Here is a 21025-nt window from a genome sequence, read left to right as displayed (position 1 = left end):
GGCGGAAATTTTGAAAAGAACCTCTAAGAGGTACCAAGGTCCTGTTTTGTGGATACGGCTTCAATTTTTTTCATCCCTTAGAGGTACCAATTCTAAAGCAACACATTATCTCCTGTCATATTTTATTCCGGCTCAAAACCCTAAAAGGTACCGCATAGACTCCCGCTGGGGACTTTTTGAGGCTAAACACCCCAAGAGGTTCCAAAACCGCTTTTTTAATTCCTAAAAGGTACAGCGAGCACCCCCGTCCTTTTTATATGAGATTGCCCGCCGGGGACGATTATACCTTGAAGAGACGCCATAGTAACGAAGTTAGCCCAGAAAATAAAGTTCACAGTAAAGCGATCGCTCAGTTCTTCGTACGATCACCATTTTGAAGCGAAATTCTTCCCGGCAAGATTCTCCCATTTTTTGTTTTTCAAAAAGACGCGGTTACCTCCGTTCACACGGCAAATGATACCGCATCGTTTTGAAAACGCTCCATCTTCGACAGCGTTTTCGAAAAGATGCGATTCATCAATCCATCGTCGCCGTGTAAGCGGAAGGCGTAACCGCATCGAAAAATATGTGGTCACAAATAAAACCGCGTCCGTGTAAACGGGGCCTCCGACCTCTTCCACGCTACATCGGAGAAAATTTACTCTGAAAACGCATCGAATGTTTACCGTCCCTACTACGCTTTTCGTTCCCTACGGGTGTTCGTTTTTGTGCGGACATAAATCAAATAAAACCGGAGCTTTTTGGAAAAGATGACCTCACGATAATCATGTGATTTTTACGGCCCGAGTGTTTTTTTCAAACACACATTCAAAATGACCGGTGACTGTTGCGTTTTTAAATTCGCCCGGTCATGGTTAGTAGCTCTACCTAGCGTGCCAATGATGCCAAATTGATTGGATGATTAGGATGCTTCATTGGATGATTAGAATTAGATTAGAAACTCTTCGTGTGCTCCAGCAAAACGACCCTTGTTCCCTTGGGTGACGCAGAGATAAGGGTAGAACTGAACAAAAAGAAATCATTTAGAAAGTTAGTTTTTAGTTATTTTTTAATTGTCACTCACAGGTGGGCACTGCTTACAATACTAATAGCAGAGCTCTGGCGGGCCGCCAAGCGGACGCCATAACTTTAGGAACACATGCATGCATAAAAATAGAAACCCATGCAACTCTTTTTCATGGTCAACGTGGCTAGCCGCATGGATCGTGGACGCAAACGCTCCACGACGACGAGGAGGACCACGGCGACGACGAAAAACGACGACGTCGCTCACAGCTAACGTGTGACACTAAATTTTTGCTGAAGTTTATTTTTGCAAATCGGTGATTTTTTTGCATTGACCTGGAATAGTATGTTGTCTTTCTGTTTTCAACGGGTGTAAAACACGGCACATAATTAGACATGTTAGGTAAATGTCAAAACGCACTTAATGTGTACCAATAACACCGCATAAATTATGTCGAGCATCTTGGGTTCAAAGGCAGTCAGAGTCGATAGCTAACAACGTTTATTGTCAAGTAACCAATCAGAGTGTGGTCCCGAAGTCTGGAGAAACAGCAGGATACTGGAGCGCGGTAACTGACGGCGCTCCGCAGACGTCACTTTCCTCGTGAACGGAAATAATAGACGTCTGCGCGCAGGCTCAGTCGAGAAAACAACGCGAGTAGTTTACACCAATCAGTTAGGATGATAGATTTAGATAAATCGTTTATTAAACTCACAACTTGCAGGTATGAGCTGAATTACTTGTGTTATACACTACATGTTTAAAAAATTTAAACTATAAAAATTCCTAACTATGCATAAAAAAGTTATATAACTAATAAAATACATCAAACTGGTATAAAATTCTATTTACAATTGTTGTTTATTTGCATAGTGCATTATGAAAGTATTTCTAAACCTCATTGTTTTTACATTCGGGATTGAAAACATATGCCTAGTCCTAAAATTATATCTCTCACTATCATTGCGCGCGGGCAGCAGGCCAGCTAGTTTGTGCTGGTCATTACTCTCTACAGTTTGTTTAAACAGAATGCTACATAATTCCTCACGTCGATGAAAGAGTGTTTTTAAGCCCGCATCTTCCAGGGCCTTGCAATACAAAACCTCTGGGAATAGGATCCTTAAGACTCTTTTCTGAGCCCTCTGTATTTGGTCGGACAAATAAGCTGGCAAGCTAGAGTGGAAAGGCTGGCATGCATATTCTAAAACGGAACGTATGCATACACAGTAAAATTGAATTAGAGACTTACGGTCTATGCCAGCGCGCTTGAGTTGTTTATGCAAGTAAATTCGTCGAGACGCTTTCGTAGTAATATTATCGACATGATCGTTCCATTTAAGGTCATTCCTTACAGTGACGCCTAATATCTTAGCTGATTTCACAATTTCAAAAGCATTACCATTACCCTCAAGAGAAACAGTGTCCAAGTTACTTTCCCTTCGAAAGTCTATTCTGAGTTCCTTGCACTTAAGTGAGTTCAGTTTGAATCTATTGTCGTTAGACCATCGAAGGACATCATGTACTGTATCTTGGAGCATTGAAGCACCAAACTTGGGGACAATTTCCGAGACCGTGGTGTCGTCTGCGAATTCCCACATGGAAGAGAAGGTGTTGCTCGTTGTGAGGTCGTTGATCATAACCAAAAAGAGCCATGCGCCAATCCGGGTTCCCTGTGGAATTCCGGCCGGGACTGGTTTAAAATCCGAGAAGCAATCAGAATTTAGCTTGACACGTTGATATCTGTTTCGTAAAAAAGTCCACCACCCAGTTGACAACGGTGGGTTTTACTCCTAGGCTATAGAGCTTGGCGATCAGTAAATTGTGGTCTACAAGATCAAAGGCTTTCTTGTAGTCCCGGAGTGCTGTTCTAACATGGGCGCCAGTCCCGTCTGTGGCTTCGAACCAGTGATGCAGCATGGAGATGAGTGCGAACGTAGTGCTTGAATCTGGAATAAAACCAAACTGGTTAGGGTCCATACACTCGAGCATCAAGGGTTTGAGTTCTCGGTCGATGACAACCCCCTCCGCGACTTTGGACAATGTAGATGTTAAAGATATTGGTCTCAGGTCTTTGTTAAAGTCTTCAATAGACGCACCCTTGGGAACAGGTGGAACATCCGCTAGCTTCCATATACGTGGGACTTTAAATTCTCGGAATGATTGATTTAACACCTCGGTTAAGGCTGGAGCTAGTATATCAGAAAACTCTTTCAGCACCCAGTTTGGTAGGTTGTCAGGCCCCCCTGCTCTGGACGCACTAATATTGCTTAGGCGTTCTGCAACAGAGTCAACTGTCACCGAAATAGGCTCGTCATCCTCGCATAAAACCATCACGTCATCGGATAGCGGATTGTACTCTTGCATAACGCCGACAAAAGCCTCGTTGATTTTATCAGCGAGGTCTCGGTCAGTGCAGTCCGTGTGGATTCTTAAAATGGACCTTATGTTTTCCCGCGCACTACCACCATTTCCACAGAGCTGTTTAACTTCACGCCACCAATCGCGAGGGCGCGTGTCCTTTAAGTCACGCACCTTGTTGTCACCTTTTCCTTTCACGGTTTACTTTGTTCCTTGGCAATTTGAATAGGAACGTATCACCGGATGAGAAGGCTTGCTGTCTTTTCTGAATAAGCCGTTTTAGATCAGCATTTAGCCAGGGTCTGTCTGTTCGCACAGGCATGATTGTGTCAAGACCATAATTGACGATCAGCGTAACAGCAGCCAGCTTATCATCGCATGACTCATTTTGACTCAGTGCAGTGTCCCATGGGAACTCCAGCAGATAACGACCAAGACTAGCCACGCGACTAGGTCTTTTGTCGCGCGTTTTGATGATCTTACTGTGGGCTTGGGATTTCTGGTGAACGTTGGGCAGGACCGTGATAGATAAGTGGTCAGAAAGACCAAAGGCTTGACCACTTACTGGAGGCTTGTAGTATTCCTTCAAGTTCGTGTATATCTGATCCAGGGTATTTTTACCCCGTGTCGGGATCTTGATGATTGGTTCGAGCTGGTAACATTTAGCTGACGCTTTGAAGTCGAACTTGTTGAAATCGCCAGCTATTAAAATCCCACTGTTCGGGAATTGGGCTTCGATTTTATTCAGGGATGACGTTAAGTACTCGTTCAACGCGACATCGCTGGTGTCAGGATGCTGATCTGGGTGGTATACAACTGCTACAATTAGGTTAGAAAAGCCACGGGGCAAACGTTTAGGCCTCACTAGAAGGCCCATAAAGCTTCTTGATCGTCGCTGTGAAAATCCTGCAATATCTTACACTGAATCGAGTCTTAAACATATAAACAGACGCCGTCATGTTCTTGGTTTTTGCGGTCTCGTTTGTACAATTGGAATCCTTCGATGTTGATTGGATCATCAGGGATCGATTCCTTTAGCCAGGTTTCAGTGAAGAGTGCAATATCAATATTTTGTTGTTGAACAGCATAGGCTATCTCATCGATTTTCGGCGCAAGAGACATTGGATTGCTCAGGAGGAGTGATGGGACAAAACACTCAGACGTCCCTCGGGAAGCACTGCTGTCTTCGTTACAACTGGAACCAGAGGTGCGAAGTTGAATATTTAATAAGTTCTTTGGGTTAGCTCCCATTTTCTTCCGTTTATCTCTCGCTGAAAACGGGTAGCAAGCAGTTCTTGGTTGAATTGTAGAGATGTTGTTTAATACAACACCAAGGGAAACGGGAAATTACATTCGACACTCAAATGAAAACCAATCTGATCAGGACCAAAGTAATGGCTTTTCTGACCAATTAGGTTGATTGATTTGCCAAAACAGTTGGTTTGTTCTGGTTGGTGGTCAGTAAGATATTTTTTTCTTACGATGAACCCATTTCGATCCCCGCTTGTTTTTCAAAATTCCTATAGCGGATTGTTCACAATCGCATCTTATGTTATTTAAATGATTTTCACATTCTTTGCGATCACCAATATCCAATCTAGTAACAAATTGCTCACCCATCTTAAAAAATTTCTTTTACGAATTTTGAGCTGTCTTACATATTCGGTTTGGAATATTTTTGGCAGTGATAGGCAATTGAAACTGCATGAATCTAAATTCTTGCAAGCTTCGTAGGTTGAATATGAAGTGTCCTTAGCGTTATTGTTGTTGCTAAGGGTGCGTTTCTTCAAGAAAATCCGGTCCACGATTAGATTCTAATCCACCCTGGGCAAGGATTCTTCGGTTCCTTTGATGCACCATGATCCGAGTGATCTTGGATTAATCTGCTTAGTAAAGAAACGCGAAATCCGTTTTTGGATTATAAAATCCAATGTTGGATTTTCTGAAAGAAACGTACCCTTAAACTCCCTTTTGCTGTTTGGATGCCGAGTTTCTGTCTGCACTTTGGACCATCTGTTTGTTCGGTCCAGTTGTGTTCGGGCGTTTGATTATTTGTTCAAGGGACATCTGTGTCTTATTTCAACTCCCGGGGGATGCACTCCCTCATATGAGCTATATAGGTATGTGCGGCCTCAAAGGGTATGGTGTTTCAGCCGTTTGGGTCATAAATAGGGTATCGATTTTGGCCATTTTGGTCATAAATACGGTATGGTTTTTACACTCTAGTCTTGAATTGGGTATGTTTTTTTCAGAAGAAGCTACTTTTTCATCATAATCGATAAGAACATCATCCAAAGCCCTTCATAAATTATGTTTAGGGCAACTGTGCCGACCGCAACGGTCATAAAAAGGGTATCGAATTTTTGGTCAGGTCATAAATAGAAGGGAAAATCGCAGATTTTGGTCATAAATAGGGAGAGGATTTTGGGAAGCGGGCCCCTCACCCCCACGCAATTTTTCTGGGAGTACCCCCCGGGTTTAAACTCCTATTAAAGTTTCGAGATGAGATTTAGACATAGCGAGGGCCGAAGTTCCTTGATATTAAAATATCAAAGAAGGCATCAACACACGTTTGGAGGTTTCCATCGCTTTGAAATGAAATGAAACGAAACATAAACAAATGCTCCACGAAAACATCCACGCAACGCGCGAGTAACATCTGCGGAAGAACTCGGTACCATGTCTAAAAATACCTTAAGAGGGATTACCTTGGGTATAAGGCCTATATGGGGGATTCACTCTCTTACCTTGATCTCCTCTTGACTGGGTCGTATTCTCTTTGCCAAGTTTGGCCCGATGCAGGAAAATATTTTCTTTTATTTATGACATCATTAAGCAACCTTCATGTAACTTTCATGTTGGTTTTGGATTCGTTTAGTTTTTTATTGTAATTTATTATATGGCTAGCTCCGTGAGCGGGCAAGATGAATCAAATCCTGCGCTGTGATTGGCTACCCGAGCGGGCAAGATGGAGCTATCTTGCCCGCTCGGGACTATCCGCCGTGTCCCGCAAGAAAAATTTCCCCGAAAGCCATATAATAAATCCTTTATTGACCAAGCTTGTTCGGTCAAGATGGCTGGATATTGGCCTCGTTCTTTTTTTTCGAGTTGACGGACCTGGACTCCGTCTCGGTCCATAAACACGCAAAAAAAGAACTTGGTCAATATCCAGAGAGAGAGAGAGAGAGAGAGAGAGAGAGAGAGAGCCAACCAACTGAGCTATGAAGCTCAGATATGAACTCAATTAATTGACCTCGCTCCCAATGTGTGGCTTCATAGCTCAGTTGGTAGAGCATCGCATCGGTATCGCGGAGGTCACGGGTTCGAATCCCGTTGAAGCCCTGATTTTTTCAGGCTTCGTCTTTCCAATTGCTTAAATTGGAAAATTAACTGCGATATCATTCTTCACTTTTATCTTCCAAATTGTCGCTAAGTTCTTTCTATTGTTCATGTTTCCATGACAACAGTCAATATGCGCATAATAGTTAAAGACCACATGCATATTATTACTAACCTAGTGCTGTAGCGGGTATGCATATTCTATTAGATATATTAGCACGCAAACAAACCGCTCCCAAACTCTAAGCGATCCGATACCAAAGGTAAGTTTCATCTTCATTCTACGCAAGTGCCCGTGCCTTTGTGGCTCATCTGCGGGGTCTTTTCACTGAGAAACATAATATGTGCAATATGAAGTTTACTGATATAATCGTTTTGGCATACGAGGTCGTTTGTAGTCTCTCGAGGTTTCGTTGTTAAAAATATCCATTTTGTAAGAATTCTCTCCCTCGGCTTGTCACAAGTACTCGTACAGTTTGCTTTGCTATTGCTTGGCCATGAATCTCCACGAACCTAATTTTTGGTAGCGTTGTTCCTGAAGTACAAAAAGAGAGTAAAGCGAGATTTTCGGAATGATCGTGATATTTTTAACCTGCTAAAAATCACGAATTCATTACGGCCCCACTTTCGTGAAAAACACGCAAAATATAAGTGACTCATATCTTCTTACGAATTTCATTCTATTCAATCCGCATCAAATGAGACTATTGTTGAGGGGTTTTACAATCATTCGAGTCCAGTTATACCTCTGTGGGTCGAGATCGTGACAAGCCGCTTAAAATCACCAAAATTTGTTTCCTCAGAATCCAACACGATAGCCATGTTGCCTCGTGGAATCGGCAACTTTAGTACCTCGTCTCCTTATTAGCAGTCACTTGAACTTATCCATCACATTCACATTGCTTGTTTTAAAACAGCATTCCATCAAAGTAGTGAGGCCTTCTAACGTCTGCTTCTTGCTCGCAAAAGCGAAACACTTATGTTCTGCTCTCCACGCTCGTGCAGAAAGGAAAGGGACCGCCATCTTGAAATCGGGACGAGCGAAGTCAACCTAAAACGTTCGCGTTTCTCCTCTAACGTTCCATACCAATAGTCTTGTTAATACGGGGTTTTACTCATGGATCACATACGAAGTCAAACGTTCGCGATTTTTCTCTAACGTCTAACCAATAGTCTTGTTAATGGGACGTTTTAATCATGGATTACATTCGTTTAATTCGCGTGTCCTCTCATCAATCCGTTGGAGTGTTGGGGCGTTGTTGACTTCCTGATTGTCACTAAACTTTTCTTAAGATGAGTAGAGTTCAGTTTTGTCTGTTTTGGAGTAAAGTTGTTGGTAGTTATCAAGCCTTTGACTTCAATCCTTTGTTTCTTGAACTTCCCTGGCCTTGTGTGTCAAATTGACGGTATTTGCTGCATGTCTGTTGCAACTTGTTGGCTCTTAAATCGTGCAACAGCTTTATTTGTTGGCCTTTGCGGTGGAGGTTTGTTGTTGTTTTTTTTTTTGCTGTCTAGTTGCAACTGTTGACTTGCCGTCTACTGCTATTGCGGTGTTCAGTGTTGTGGTTTTAAAATTTACAATAACGTTTGCATTAGAGTATGTCTGCAGTGTAAGCTGTTTCTGCTATTTATGTTGGTGTTTTTATAATTTACAGTGGAACCTCGATTTAACGAAGTCGCCGGGGACCGGCCAAATTTGTTCGTTAAATCGAGGGTTCGTTATATCGAAAACCTCGATACACCCAGAAGTGCCGCGTTTTGAGATGCATGGTGGCTTTCAGTATCAATTATTTTCCCTCTTGAGCAGACGCGCAGCTTTTGTTTGCAAAAGAATGACACTTTCAGAGTAGCGATTAAAAAATGTTGCAACATAGAGGTTATACAGAAAATTGTCTAGGTAAACAAGGAAACATTGTAATTCGTTATATCGAGGTAGATTTAACGTTTGGGCTTCCGGATTATGTTCGTTATATCGAAGAATTCGTTATATCGAGGTTCGTTATATCGAGGTTCTATTCCATACATTTTACTGTAACTTTGGCCGGGACATAGAATATCGTTCGTTATATCGAGGACTTCGTTAAACAGAGGTTCGTTAAATCGAGGTTCCACTGTACATTTATGGTGACAGCAATTTTGCTTTATCAGTGATTTATCATTCGCCATGTTGTAAAGGCTGATATTTCTAAAGCCTCTCCAAGATTTTTGAAGCTGTCGTTATTTCCAAATTCTAATTAAAATTTCCATAAGCACGCAAAGAGAGAACTTGGCCAATATTTAGCCATCTTTACTCCACGCTTGGTCAATAGCCCATCATGTCTTCAGGCCTAGTTTACGGCATGGTGCTCTTCAGCTTATGCTTATTTGTTTGTCCACTTTATATGTTATTCTGGTAACAGAACAAAGTTTCCAAAGTTTAAAACAATAGACCATTTTACAGTTGTCTCCTCAGTGACGTGTTTAGCTTGGGCGATTTGTTGCCCATTTCAGACCATGTGATGATAATCTTGAGAATTTTTGCTTTCAAATTGTCAAATAGTCGCGTGTATATGAATGGATAATTTTTACATGGATAAAAGAACGATTCTCTAGGGAATATCATGTAGTCTGTATTGGAAAACAAACCGCCCAAGCTAAAGATGTCTGTTTTAGCCTTTTCCAGGCGTTCAGTTAGTTGCGCGAAAAACGGCGAGCGAAAAAATAGGGGAGAAGCCGGGCGAGAGAAAGCGAAAGAACATGCTTATCCCATATTTTTTCGCTCGCTGCGTTTTCGTGCTGCGTCCCAACCAACTGAACGCCTGGAAGAGGCTGGGTATATTTATAGTTTTTAAACCCACGTCGCACAAAAAATATTCAATACATCGGGCTCAAATTCCTTGAGACTGTTAATCTAGCCTGTGAACCGGCTCTCTAGTCGAGGATGGGGCGAAGGGGAGAGAGAGGAGGGTAGATGACGCCACAGCCCCCACCCCGTACGCCCCTCGGCCTCTTCACCCTCAGCAAGTTCCTTTCTGGCTTAATCGTGCTACGCCCGTTCAGTATTCAGAACTAATGTTTTACAAGTAGCTCAACCAGAAACTGTTTCGTTTATGCAAATGAAGCAAATATTGTAAACAAAGATTCTGCTATGGTCAGGAAATGAAAACATGGACCCCTGCCGATGTTATACGGTTGAATTATAGGGGGCCTTGTTTGTTCGGCACGTTAAGAAATCAATTTAATCAGACCGCAATCTGACAACAGAAACACAAGCCCGTCATGTGAATCGAAAGAATACAGGCTCAGAAAGCAAGGGTATAAATAGACATTTTCAAAGTTACCCGGCGTATTTATCTATAAAGGCCAAAAACAGACTGAGATTATTCAGCGGATAAATTGAAAAACCTGCCTCTTCAAGCTTCTTCAGATTATACAAAACAACTTCTCAGATCAGCTCTCCAGCTGAAAACGGTGTCCTTGGGCATCGCAGGAACTAAATTCGGTGTCCAATTAATGTTTGAGTGTCTTACGGTCAGGTTGTGAGCTCTTTTGCAAACGCTTCTTTTCATTCAAAACAACTCAAAAAATATGGTACACGAACATCTAGTAAGAAAATAAGAGCAAGAATTCCTGAGAATTTCAAGGACTATTGACTATTGAGTTTTCGCTTGCCAATAAAACAGCTCCGAAAGTTCTCCGTCGCCTTCTAAAAGAGCGTGATCAGTGTTTGGAATGGCTGACAGAAACAGCGGAATTTAAGCACAATCCTAATGTTCCCGGTGAGGTAAAGGTAAATTCTGCCTGACTGTTAGTTCTGTTATTTAGTTCCCAATGAAACACCTGGAGAATACATTCTCACAGAACTGCAGCGTGAAAGGCTAAGCTGCTCTGCTGCTTTGGGGATTGAGCCAAACAATATATTATCGTTTTGGTGTCAAAACAATTAAAATCTAAATCCTCAAATGCTTTTAAGTGTTAATAAGCTTAACTGTAAGTTCCCAGTGAAAGAACCGAGAATGAGTTCTCACAGAACCACAGCCTTAAGAGGCTAAGCTGTTCTGCTGCTTCAGAGAATAATCCAAATTATGTTATGAGCATCGAAACAATCAAGATTTAAATCATTGATCAAATGTTTAATTTCATTAATCCTGACCTTTCGTCCCATTGAAACATCCGGAGAACGAATTCTCGCAGAATCCGGCAGCCTAAAAAAGCTAAGCTGCTCTGCTGCTTTAGGACTGCTAAGCCAAACAATATCATTTATATTACATATATTATATAATTTATATTATCATATAAATGTATATTTATTTATTTATTTATTTATCATTTCAATTGGTATCCAAACAATTGAGTTATAAATCATCAAATGTCTATAAAATGTTAGATTTCATTAAGCCTGACGGTTGGCCTTTTTTTCAAAACTTTAAGGTGGCTCTGAACCCTAAGTACAGAATTTTTTAAAATTTTGTCAAAAGTTGCGTCTTATCACGATTATTAAAATTTGATAATATAAAACAATTTCACCGTGCCGTTTTTGAACTATAAGCCCCCTAAAGCTGTAATTAAGGGTGTTCTAGCAGGTCATACTGTTGATATGGTACCTATTGTGTCATGAAAATAATAACGTGTTACCAATGATTGGACAGTTTTTTCATACCATGACTGTAGCATCAAGTGATAAAGAGTGGTTATAATGACCTACCAAAATCTAAGTGATGGAAACTGTTTCATGAGCCACCTTAAGTCTATGATCAAGTGGTCAAAATTCAATAGATGTGTAACCTTGAATAGGCAAGACAAAATTAAAAAACAATGCTTAATTAAGTTACGAGTAGTATTTGAAACTACACTTGTGTTTTGGTGGCAATGACAACAATAGACTTATTCACTGTGATGCAATGTGAAGTTACACTCACCTCATTTGTAGCCGAGGACCATTAAGCATTTTTCGAACTCTTTCAAGGCTTCGAACGGTTGCTTAACCAGACTTGCTTCAACTTTGAGCAGGGTTTGAACACGCTTTATATTTTCTGGTGAAGTGTGTGGCGGCGTCTCGGGCAAGAAGGCAGGGATCTCACTTCTTCCCGCCATTTCATCGATTGGAAGGGAATTTATCAAAGTTTGATCGTTTTAAACTCCACTGAACCGATCATTCATCGCGTTGCAGATTTTTACCTCGCACTGCGTTAGCAAGAATGCCAAAACTAGTGGAAACCACGACCGTATCCTATTTCCTTTGCGAGTCAAACCATCGACCTTAGCGCTAATGTGATCGATTTGATCGGTGCATAGATACAACAACTTCAACAATATTATGGATAAACGGGGCTACTGTGCTTGCTACGGGATCGGTCTGTAAGACCATTCACTCGAAATTGCGTCCGGTTTGCATAGTATCCGAACGCTTGCGAATACGGACAATGGTTCACAAACAACCATTCTCTCGGGAGCTCAATCTTGAATGTTATTTTCGCTTCCACAATCATTAACCATTCGTACTGCACAACCATCTTCTGTCTGGTCTTCTTCTCTTAATAACGGCGGAGACAGATTTTTCGATCTCGTAACACAACTCATGATCACTGGAAATGAAACCCACACCCTGCGCCCACTCACCAAACACTTAACATTTTTTTGCTTCAATGCCAGGATTCAGAGCCACCTCATATTTTCCTAAAATGTAGGGTAGCTCTAAATCCGCTTACACATTTTTTTTACACTTGGCAAAAAGACAAATCTTGACATGTTGATCAACGCGATAATAAATCAAGTTCTATATGAGCCACTCAACATGGAAAACGATTTACGAAAGGCTGAGAACTGACTTTTAATCCCGGGTCGGGGGTACTCCTTTGTATGGGCTGTTAATATAGGTATGCGCGGCCCCAAAGGGTATGGTTTTTCAGCAGTTTTGGTCCTAAATAGGATCTCGATTTTGGCCATAAATAGGATGTGGCTTATGCACTCTAGGGTCCTCTAGTCTTGAATTGGGTATGTTTTTAAGAAGAAGCTAGTTTTTCATCGTTATCATCTCCACTTCCAGGAAATTCGTACAATGCTCTTTTTGCACTTTTCTTTTCAGTGACAAAATGTAGTCGTTCAAAACTGTCGAATGTCTTAACAGATCCACGAATAAGAAGAAAACGGTCATCATTCTTTTGCGTGTTTTTCAAGACACGTGGGGCCGTAATTAATTTTTTGATATTTTGGCCGGTTTTAAAAATACTTTGAAGACAATATCCCACCACGCTTCTAGGACTACCATAAGCTATCTCTGGACGAAATATAAAGAATTTTGTTTTTTCATCAGCATGTGCTCGGTCTTAGTGGACATTCCTTCTTACTTTTTTTTTGCCAACAAACGTCAGTAATGTATTTTACTGGTCAGCATTTCGCATCGACGTCAGAAGTAATGCACGCTCATATGAGCGGTAACCAATAAGGAGCCGAGAAAGACAATAAGCTATTGTTTGGAGAACAATGGATGCTATTGTTTTCCAAGATCCAAGATGGCGCTATTTATTTTCAGCCAATCAGGAGCCGAATTAAGAATTCAAGATGGCGGCGCCCACGAAAGTCAGCCATGTTGGAAAACAGCCCACCAGCCTCGACGGAGGACTGGGATCGGTCTCACGGATTTCCATGGCGACACAAATCACGCCAGGGTCACGCAAAAAATGTCATGCAACTTCAAAATCGATACTTACAGTGTCCTGTGGTCCTAAACGACAGAGGTCCGGTATTTAAAAACCAAACATCACACAATGTCAAATATCACGAACTTTAATATCAACACTTTTTGGCTAACATTAAAAGATATGACGTCATTGCCATGTTGATCGAGTAAAAAGACCGGTTTCTATCGTCATCACACAATTTTTCAAATGAACTTTAATGTCCAAAACGTTTGCGCTAAAATTACAGAAAGCTGGTCATTGTATCTCAAATAAGATAACACTATCAAAAGAAATGGAACAGGAATAATTTTATCCAGCGTGAAGGCAATCTTTGACGAGTAACGACTAATAAGCGAAGACAAAAATTAATAGGCTAAAAGGTGAGAAGAAAAAAAATACAATTGAAATGCTTTAAGTGAAAATGAATTGCTAATGGCAGAGTTGCAATAAAATCTAAACTCCTTGATCTCCACTGTTCCCTTGAGAAAAGCATCATTCAAAGGAATCTTGAACAAACAAAAGGCATTTTGGGCGACCATTGAAGAATTGACATAATTAGTCAGAGATGAAACATGGAATAAATTAAAACCGAAAAGCACATGTTTAGACAATACTGTAAAAATAACAGGGAACGGATCAACGAATATTGGAAAAGTTATTATGCCAAGAATAAGGAACGGATCAGGCAAAGACTTCATGACCAGAAGCAAAGAAAACTAGGGCAGAATATCGTGCGTTCTGGGGCCAGGGACCAAGAGACTGTGAAACTGGAAACGAGTTTAGTTCCCAACACTTAGAGTTAAAAATTGTAATCAATTCTCTGTCGGAGTTCGTGTTATTATTTTTATTGTCATTATTCAATAAACGTCATAAAGACTCAGACTCTTTGTTTTTGTTTTTGTTTTGTTTTACGAGTTTATAAGGCAATCGGTCTTTATAGCATTCATTTTACTTGTGACAACGTTCAGCACACGTCTTCTTTTCTAGGCGTAACATTCTTTCCTGTCTTCGTGGCTATGGAGTTGAGCGATTGCTAGTTGTGTGACGCTTTGGAGGGAAGGACTATGTTTGATGTAAGTGATTTATTTTGGCGCTATTGGAAACCCGCTTAGACAACTATAATTGTTGAATTAGGAGCGATTTGTAGTGTTTGTAAATGAAGTTAAATCTTTACTTCAAGCGCGAAACGTTTTTTTGAAATTCCTTTGATTTTATTCTCAAGGGTTAAGATCAGTCTATCATGATTTCAGCTTCTAAACGTGTGCTTTTCGGTTTTAATTTATTCCATGTTTCATCTCTGACTAATTATGTCAATTCTTCAATGGTCGCCCAAAATGCCTTTTGTTTGTTCAAGATTCCTTTGAATGATGCTTTTCTCAAGGGAACAGTGGAGATCAAGGAGTTTAGATTTTATTGCAAACTGCCATTAGCAATTCATTTTCACTTGAAGCATTTCAATTGTATTTTTTTTCTTCTCACCTTTTAGCCTATTAATTTTTGTCTTCGCTTATTAGTCGTTACTCGTCAAAGATTGCCTTCACGCTGGATAAAATTATTCCTGTTCCATTTCTTTTGATAGTGTTATCTTATTTGAGATACAATGACCAGCTTTCTGTAATTTTAGCGCAAACGTTTTGGACATTAAAGTTCATTTGAAAAATTGTGCGATGACGATAGAAACCGGTCTTTTTACTCGATCAACATGGCAATGACGTCATATCTTTTAATGTTAGCCAAAAAGTGTTGATATTAAAGTTCGTGATATTTGACATTGTGTGATGTTTGGTTTTTAAATACCGGACCTCTGTCGTTTAGGACCACAGGACACTGTAAGTATCGATTTTGAAGTTGCATGACATTTTTTGCGTGACCCTGGCGTGATTTGTGTCGCCATGGAAATCCGTGAGACCGATCCCAGTCCTCCGTCGAGGCTGGTGGGCTGTTTTCCAACATGGCCGACTTTCGTGGGCGCCGCCATCTTGAATTCTGAATTCGGCTCCTGATTGGCTGAAAATAAATAGCGCCATCTTGGATCTTGGAAAACAATAGCATCCATTGTTCTCCAAACAATAGCTTATTGTCTTTCTCGGCTCCTGATTTGTTACCGCTCATATGACGTCTTTAGCCGAGACGCCGATGTAAGTTTCTCACACCCACCACCTAACTAAGCTTGTTCTTAGGCTGTGTGGGACACAAGTTGAGAAGAACAATTTAATTACAAATAAATGTACAAACGAGTACAAATAAATGGTTGTTGTTGTTGTTGTTGTTAGAACACCAAGAGGGAAAAACGTCATTACAAATGCTTGCTAAAATGCATTTTTCACCAAGAAAGGTAAAATTGTTTCTTATTTCTTTGTTTAGTTTCAGTCGCAGATCAAAATAGTTATAGACTACGAATTCGGTGTTTCATTTGTTTAAGAGGTGGAAATTCCTGTTGAGAGAAAAACAGGGATTATAATGTTAAGGTCATCTTGAATGCGAAATTTATGTAACAAGTCAAATTATTGTCGCAATTTGATTGGTTATGTTGTACAAACGAAACGTCAAGGAAATTAACTTTGTTTAACATGCGTTTTAATTCCATGTTTATCACCGCGGTTTGTGTTTTGTTTCTTCTAAAGCTACGATGGCCAAGGAAAAAGAGTTTTTACGGTTCCTGGTTCCTCTTTAGGGATTCTTTTTAAAATTTTCGACGAACACCTCCGTGCTTTTTATATGGAAGTTCCCTTCACGGGTGTCTTTGTTGCAAGCGAACCACGAATCCGAGTTGATTAAGCAGCTCCTCCTCCTCCCCAGTCCTCCTGCTTCTTCTCCTCCACCTCATGAAATTGGCCCGTGACATTAATGACTTCTTTAAAGGTCCCTAGTCAGCCTCCACCATCTTTGATGCCATCGAAATGATTGATATTGCATGGTAAATCGAAATCCTATTGCTTTGCTGTAAGTTTTGTACCTAAAAATATGTTTGATTATCTTTAGTAGTTTCACAGGTTTCGTTCGTTTCGACATGCTCCGAATAAAGTATACTAGCCAAACCCTCACATGCAAACAAAAACAAAGGTGTGACTTTTAAGTAGTAACAGAAATTCTTTTGCCTCTAAATAAATGCTCATTTGTTTAAAATCGTTCTTTCTACATTTTTTTCAGTGCAAGCCACTCCGAAGTTTGTGTTTAATGGTCGCGGCAGCAAGTCTGGTTCTTTTGGTTACATTTAAGACGATGCCAAACAGAAAACGTGACAGTAAGAGGAAACAATCAATACAATACAAAGCATTCTTATGGGACTTACAAATGCTACCGCTAAAAAAGGGTATAGAAAAAAAACGAAGCGCTAGAATTTCTTTAATCAGTGAAATTTCAGCGCGGATTTCACAACTATAAATTAGGCCCATTCTTCAACTTTCACTAAATTTTACAGACCTGAGCTCAGGACAGAGAAAAAACTCATTTTTCAGCTGTCAGTTAAACCTAGAAAAGTTGAACTCGGAAACGTAATGAAACAAATCTTGTAGTGAGTCCCCTGGCACCTAACCATGCCATCACGCTACGTCCAATAAAACAACGGAAATGTTAAGGTAAGACTGCTCAAACAGAGTAAACATACTTTTTATCTTTTTTATCTTATTCTTTCCTCATTTAACGGTCACATTTCAGGGAGGTTAGACAATCATTCGTTATCAAGCAAGACCACTACACAAAACAGTTCTGCAAATTTCATAGCCGGAGCTCGACTTCACCTCATTGTCCAGTTTCCAGTGTTGAATGTCACAAACAAACCAGAAAACAGCTCGGTTGTGTTGAGACAAAAGGAGTACATCTATTGCCTCAGAAGAAACCTGAATAGTCCACACGTAAGTTAAACTTGGTGTTCCATCATTTTACATTGTAGCTCACAAAACTAGATGGTTATAAATTTCTTTTTAAACACAATCTATACAGACTTCTCAATCGCCAATACTGTTCTCGAAGCAGCTCGAAGACTGTGTGGAATTTCTAGCACCCTGTACGTATTTTATCTGATTTTATATTGCTGATCTTCCTGTGATGCTGCCGTGTTCCAACATAAACAGTTACCTATATTTCTGAGGTTTTAGTTTCATAAGAGGCAAGACCCTCTAAGAACTTGACGTCAAGCTTATCTAGCCTGGTCACACTCGTCACCCGTTCCTTCCCCACGTGTGGAAGGAACGCGTGACGAGTCCTAACAGTGTCTGCGCGGGAGGCTATAGCCCGACCGGGTTCTTCGTTTTATAAACAGACCAAGTTTGAATTTCCAAGCTTTTTCGTTCCGTGACGTTTAGCCTGCGTAGCTGGAGGGAGTGAAATTCAACTCGACTTATTACCATTCCTCTCGCGGCTCCGCTACTCGCGTTCTCGGCTTCGACGCCAAAACAAAAGCACTCGCGCTCAAATCCCACCAGCTACGCAGGCTACACGACATTAAAATGCTAGCCCGAAAAAGCTGTCGTGTAGGTCTTTTAAAACAGTCCTTACATTAGACGAAGTATTTCAATCTGTCGGCGTTCTAGAATAATAATTTGTCGTTTTCATAGCAAAACTCGATGACAATGAGTTGGCGTCCACATACCCGTGTGAAACGCGTCTGAATAACGCGTATAAAAAAGCACACAGACATAAATATTTACGAGGCTTTTTATGTACTTTTTGATAGCGTGACACCATCAGTAAAAACCAGTAATCAACTTGACTTTCCCTTTTCGTAACACACTCGCACAGCCCTCGTTCCCAGGGCTTTTCCAAATTTCAAAGGGAAAAGTCCTGGAAACGAGGTTGAGATAACACTCTCTTTGTCTGGATGTTGAATCGAGAGTAATAATAATAATAATAATAATAATAATAGTAGTAATAATAATGATGATGATGACGATGATAATGATGATAATAATGACGATAAAAATAATAATTTTATATGACGCATACTTCTGAACATCCAGCAGCGCTGTGTAATTTCCTTGAAAAAATTAATTAAAATAATAAATAGATAAAAAATTAATATTCAAATCATTAATTTTTAAGAAATTTAACAATAGCTCAGGGTTCAGGGTTCGAACTTGAAAAGGGTCAATGTATTCTATTTTTTTGGGCAATACATTTTACTTTCAAAATGTCTCCAGTCAGGAATATTAAACGATGAGTGGTAAATTGTCGGGGGAATCTGATGAAACGCTTTGGTAACCCGTGGTGTTAAAATCAGAAATCACCGCAGTCGGTCCCAATTTTTGATGGAAATGGGTTTCGTAGCTTTGTCGAGAGCATCTGCACGTGCCTCATAAACCGTGAATTTCCTTGATTTGTTTTCCAGGTTGAAAGAATCCATATACTCCTTGAAAACGACGTGGATCGTTACTCCATTGAGGCCCAGAATTTGCTCGAGGACTGGAAATTAAATTTTCAATTTCTTGGTCGGCGCATGCGTTACAAAGATGCCTTCCAGTACGCTTCGAACAATTTGTTACGTAGAAATGTAATGATAATGAACGCAGACTGTTATGTGGATAAAGGGTTTGAACGACTAAACGAAAGCATTTTGGACAGAAAAACAATGTACGCACTGACCAGGCATGAAACTCCTGAAAACGTGCGTCTCTGCAACGCGGAGGATTTCTGTGGACCGAAAGCAAAATACATGGGATCCCACGATGCATTCCTGTTCAGGCTTCTCGTGCCACTTCCCTCTCAACTATTAGATAGCATTGACTACCGGCCGAATATGTTGGGCATTGAACAAGTTTTGATATTTAACTTTCATAAGTATGTACAATTTACTACAAAGAACCCGTGTAAAATCCTTTATATTGTCCACCATCACTGCAGTGAAACAAGAGACAACAAGGTACAAACTATTCAAGGAAAACGGCTTGACCACCATCTTGGCATCACAGGGAATTTTCGCTTGTCAGGATTTTCTGGTTTGTAATGTTATCTTTTATTATGTTTGGTACTGTTCGAAACGGAAATAAATTAAGATGCATGTTCATACGGCGTAGGTTACAACAAGTCTGGCTATAGCTACAAAGCGAAGAGTTCTTCCGCGAACTGGGCTGAAATGATATTTATACTCGCTTAGTTAGGAACTGGTGCGAATAGTGTAAGTATTAGTATTGTCAGAGGTGTAAGTAATTGCTCTGTGTTGTAAGTAATGTAAGTGGTGTGAGTCTTTTTTTTTACATTTTAATTGTGATTCACACTACTTACAACACTGGCACGGCTACTTACACAATTTGCAACAGAAATACAACTACTAAAGTCCCTTACATTACTAACTAAACTTGTTATACAACGCGATTACTTACACACTACTTACACCACTCACAATACGATACGATTACATATGCTACTTACAATACTACAATTTGCATAACTTACTCCAATACAATGAGACAACTTATCAGTTCTACTTACAATACTAATACTTACACTACTTACAAAATAATACGGTTACTGAAGAGAATATGTCTATGTATTCGTATAAATTCTTGATAAAACAAATTAATAAAACATTCATATTATAACAATGAACTTAACAAATAAAGAAGCTAAGCCGTATATTACACTGTGATGAAACACGGCGGGCATTTCAGGACACGAGTGTTCTCAGATGTCCGGAGTGTTTTATCACAGTATAATACACGGCTTAGGCTTCTTCATTTGCTTTATGATATAGAGGTAATGTGGCGAAAAACAATAAAACGCGCTTTTCCTAAGTTTTATACCCTGATAAAACATGGGTTTTTGACCATTGAGCTGAAAAGTTGTAAACAGATATAAATTTAGTTCCCTTATCCCTGATGAGGATAAAAAATTTCGTGGCTCTTTAGTTTCTCCCCGATGTGCCCGCAGAGTGTTAGAGCAGAGTCCGAATGGTACTGACACAAACAAAATATGAAATGGCGCCTGGGGAGAAAATCGAATCGGTATTATCACATAAGCTACCCCAATCGGTCAGTACAAAAATGCAGACTGCAAACTGTAGGCTGTGTACAAAAAGCAGACCAGGTACAAAACGCAGACTGAGAATAGACTGTTTCTCGTCTGCTACGTGACAACATGTCATCTAAAAACATACCGAGTGTCACGCAGTCGCTTTTCCGCGGCCATCTTTCACGCTCATTAGCGTTTATTGCGGAACATTCCTTGCTCGTTTCTTCGTATATTTTAACAACATGTTATGTTACTTGTCCTCGATATCATATTGCATGTATTGATGTCATGACAGCTCGCACACAAAGTGAGAAGATATGAGAAGACTATGAAGGCTTGAAAAATGCTATGGCCTGACTGATTGGGGTAGCATATGTGATAATACCGATTCCATTTTCCCCCAGGCGCAATTTTATTTTATGCTTTGTTTTTCCCAGTACCAATCGGACTGCTCTAACAAGAACGTAGTGTGGTCATCTGGGGGCACAGCTGGTAGAAATTCACGTTTACAACCGTAACACTTCCTCACATTTCCCCAAATTGTTCCCTTTTCTTTCTCTTTTTCCGCCATTTTGAATTCTCAGGTGGTTTACCGCTGTACACTCGTTCCCAATCTCCCGTTGCCCGTTGCCCGTTCCCGCTCCCAGTTTTAGTAACATCCAATACCGGAGTACTGTAAACCCCAATGTCCCCCTCCATCTTGAATGTCAGTGTTACA

At 40.3% G+C, this 21025-nt stretch overlaps 2 protein-coding genes across 4 annotated transcripts; one reads left to right on the top strand and one right to left on the bottom strand.

The window, feature by feature from the left end:
- Positions 1–3545: 3545 nt before the first annotated feature.
- Positions 3546–4354, bottom strand: LOC145486935 (uncharacterized). The gene has a single exon (XM_081465642.1). The coding sequence runs from the start codon at positions 4239–4241 to the stop codon at positions 3546–3548; it is 696 nt and encodes a 231-aa protein (XP_081321768.1). The 5' UTR covers positions 4242–4354.
- A 9608-nt stretch (positions 4355–13962) lies between these two features.
- Positions 13963–19363, top strand: LOC145487489 (uncharacterized). Of its 3 annotated transcripts, XM_081466277.1 has the most exons (4): positions 13963–15697; positions 16513–16675; positions 17020–17216; positions 18689–19363. In XM_081466277.1, the coding sequence occupies exons 1-4, from the start codon at positions 15665–15667 to the stop codon at positions 19301–19303; spliced, it is 1008 nt and encodes a 335-aa protein (XP_081322403.1). In that variant the 5' UTR covers positions 13963–15664; the 3' UTR covers positions 19304–19363. The 3 variants fall into 3 exon arrangements, with proteins under 3 accessions (XP_081322403.1, XP_081322404.1, XP_081322402.1); XM_081466278.1 differs by lacking the exon at positions 13963–15697 and having other exon boundaries at positions 15917–16606; XM_081466276.1 differs by lacking the exon at positions 13963–15697 and having other exon boundaries at positions 15917–16675.
- The last annotated feature ends 1662 nt before the right edge of the window (positions 19364–21025 follow it).

Source organism: Orbicella franksi, chromosome 5, assembly GCF_964199315.1.
Source record: "Orbicella franksi chromosome 5, jaOrbFran1.1, whole genome shotgun sequence".
NCBI classification, from domain to species: domain Eukaryota; kingdom Metazoa; phylum Cnidaria; class Anthozoa; order Scleractinia; family Merulinidae; genus Orbicella; species Orbicella franksi.
The sequence above is the reverse complement of the archived record's forward strand: the minus strand, read 5'-3'. Positions and strand labels throughout refer to the sequence as shown.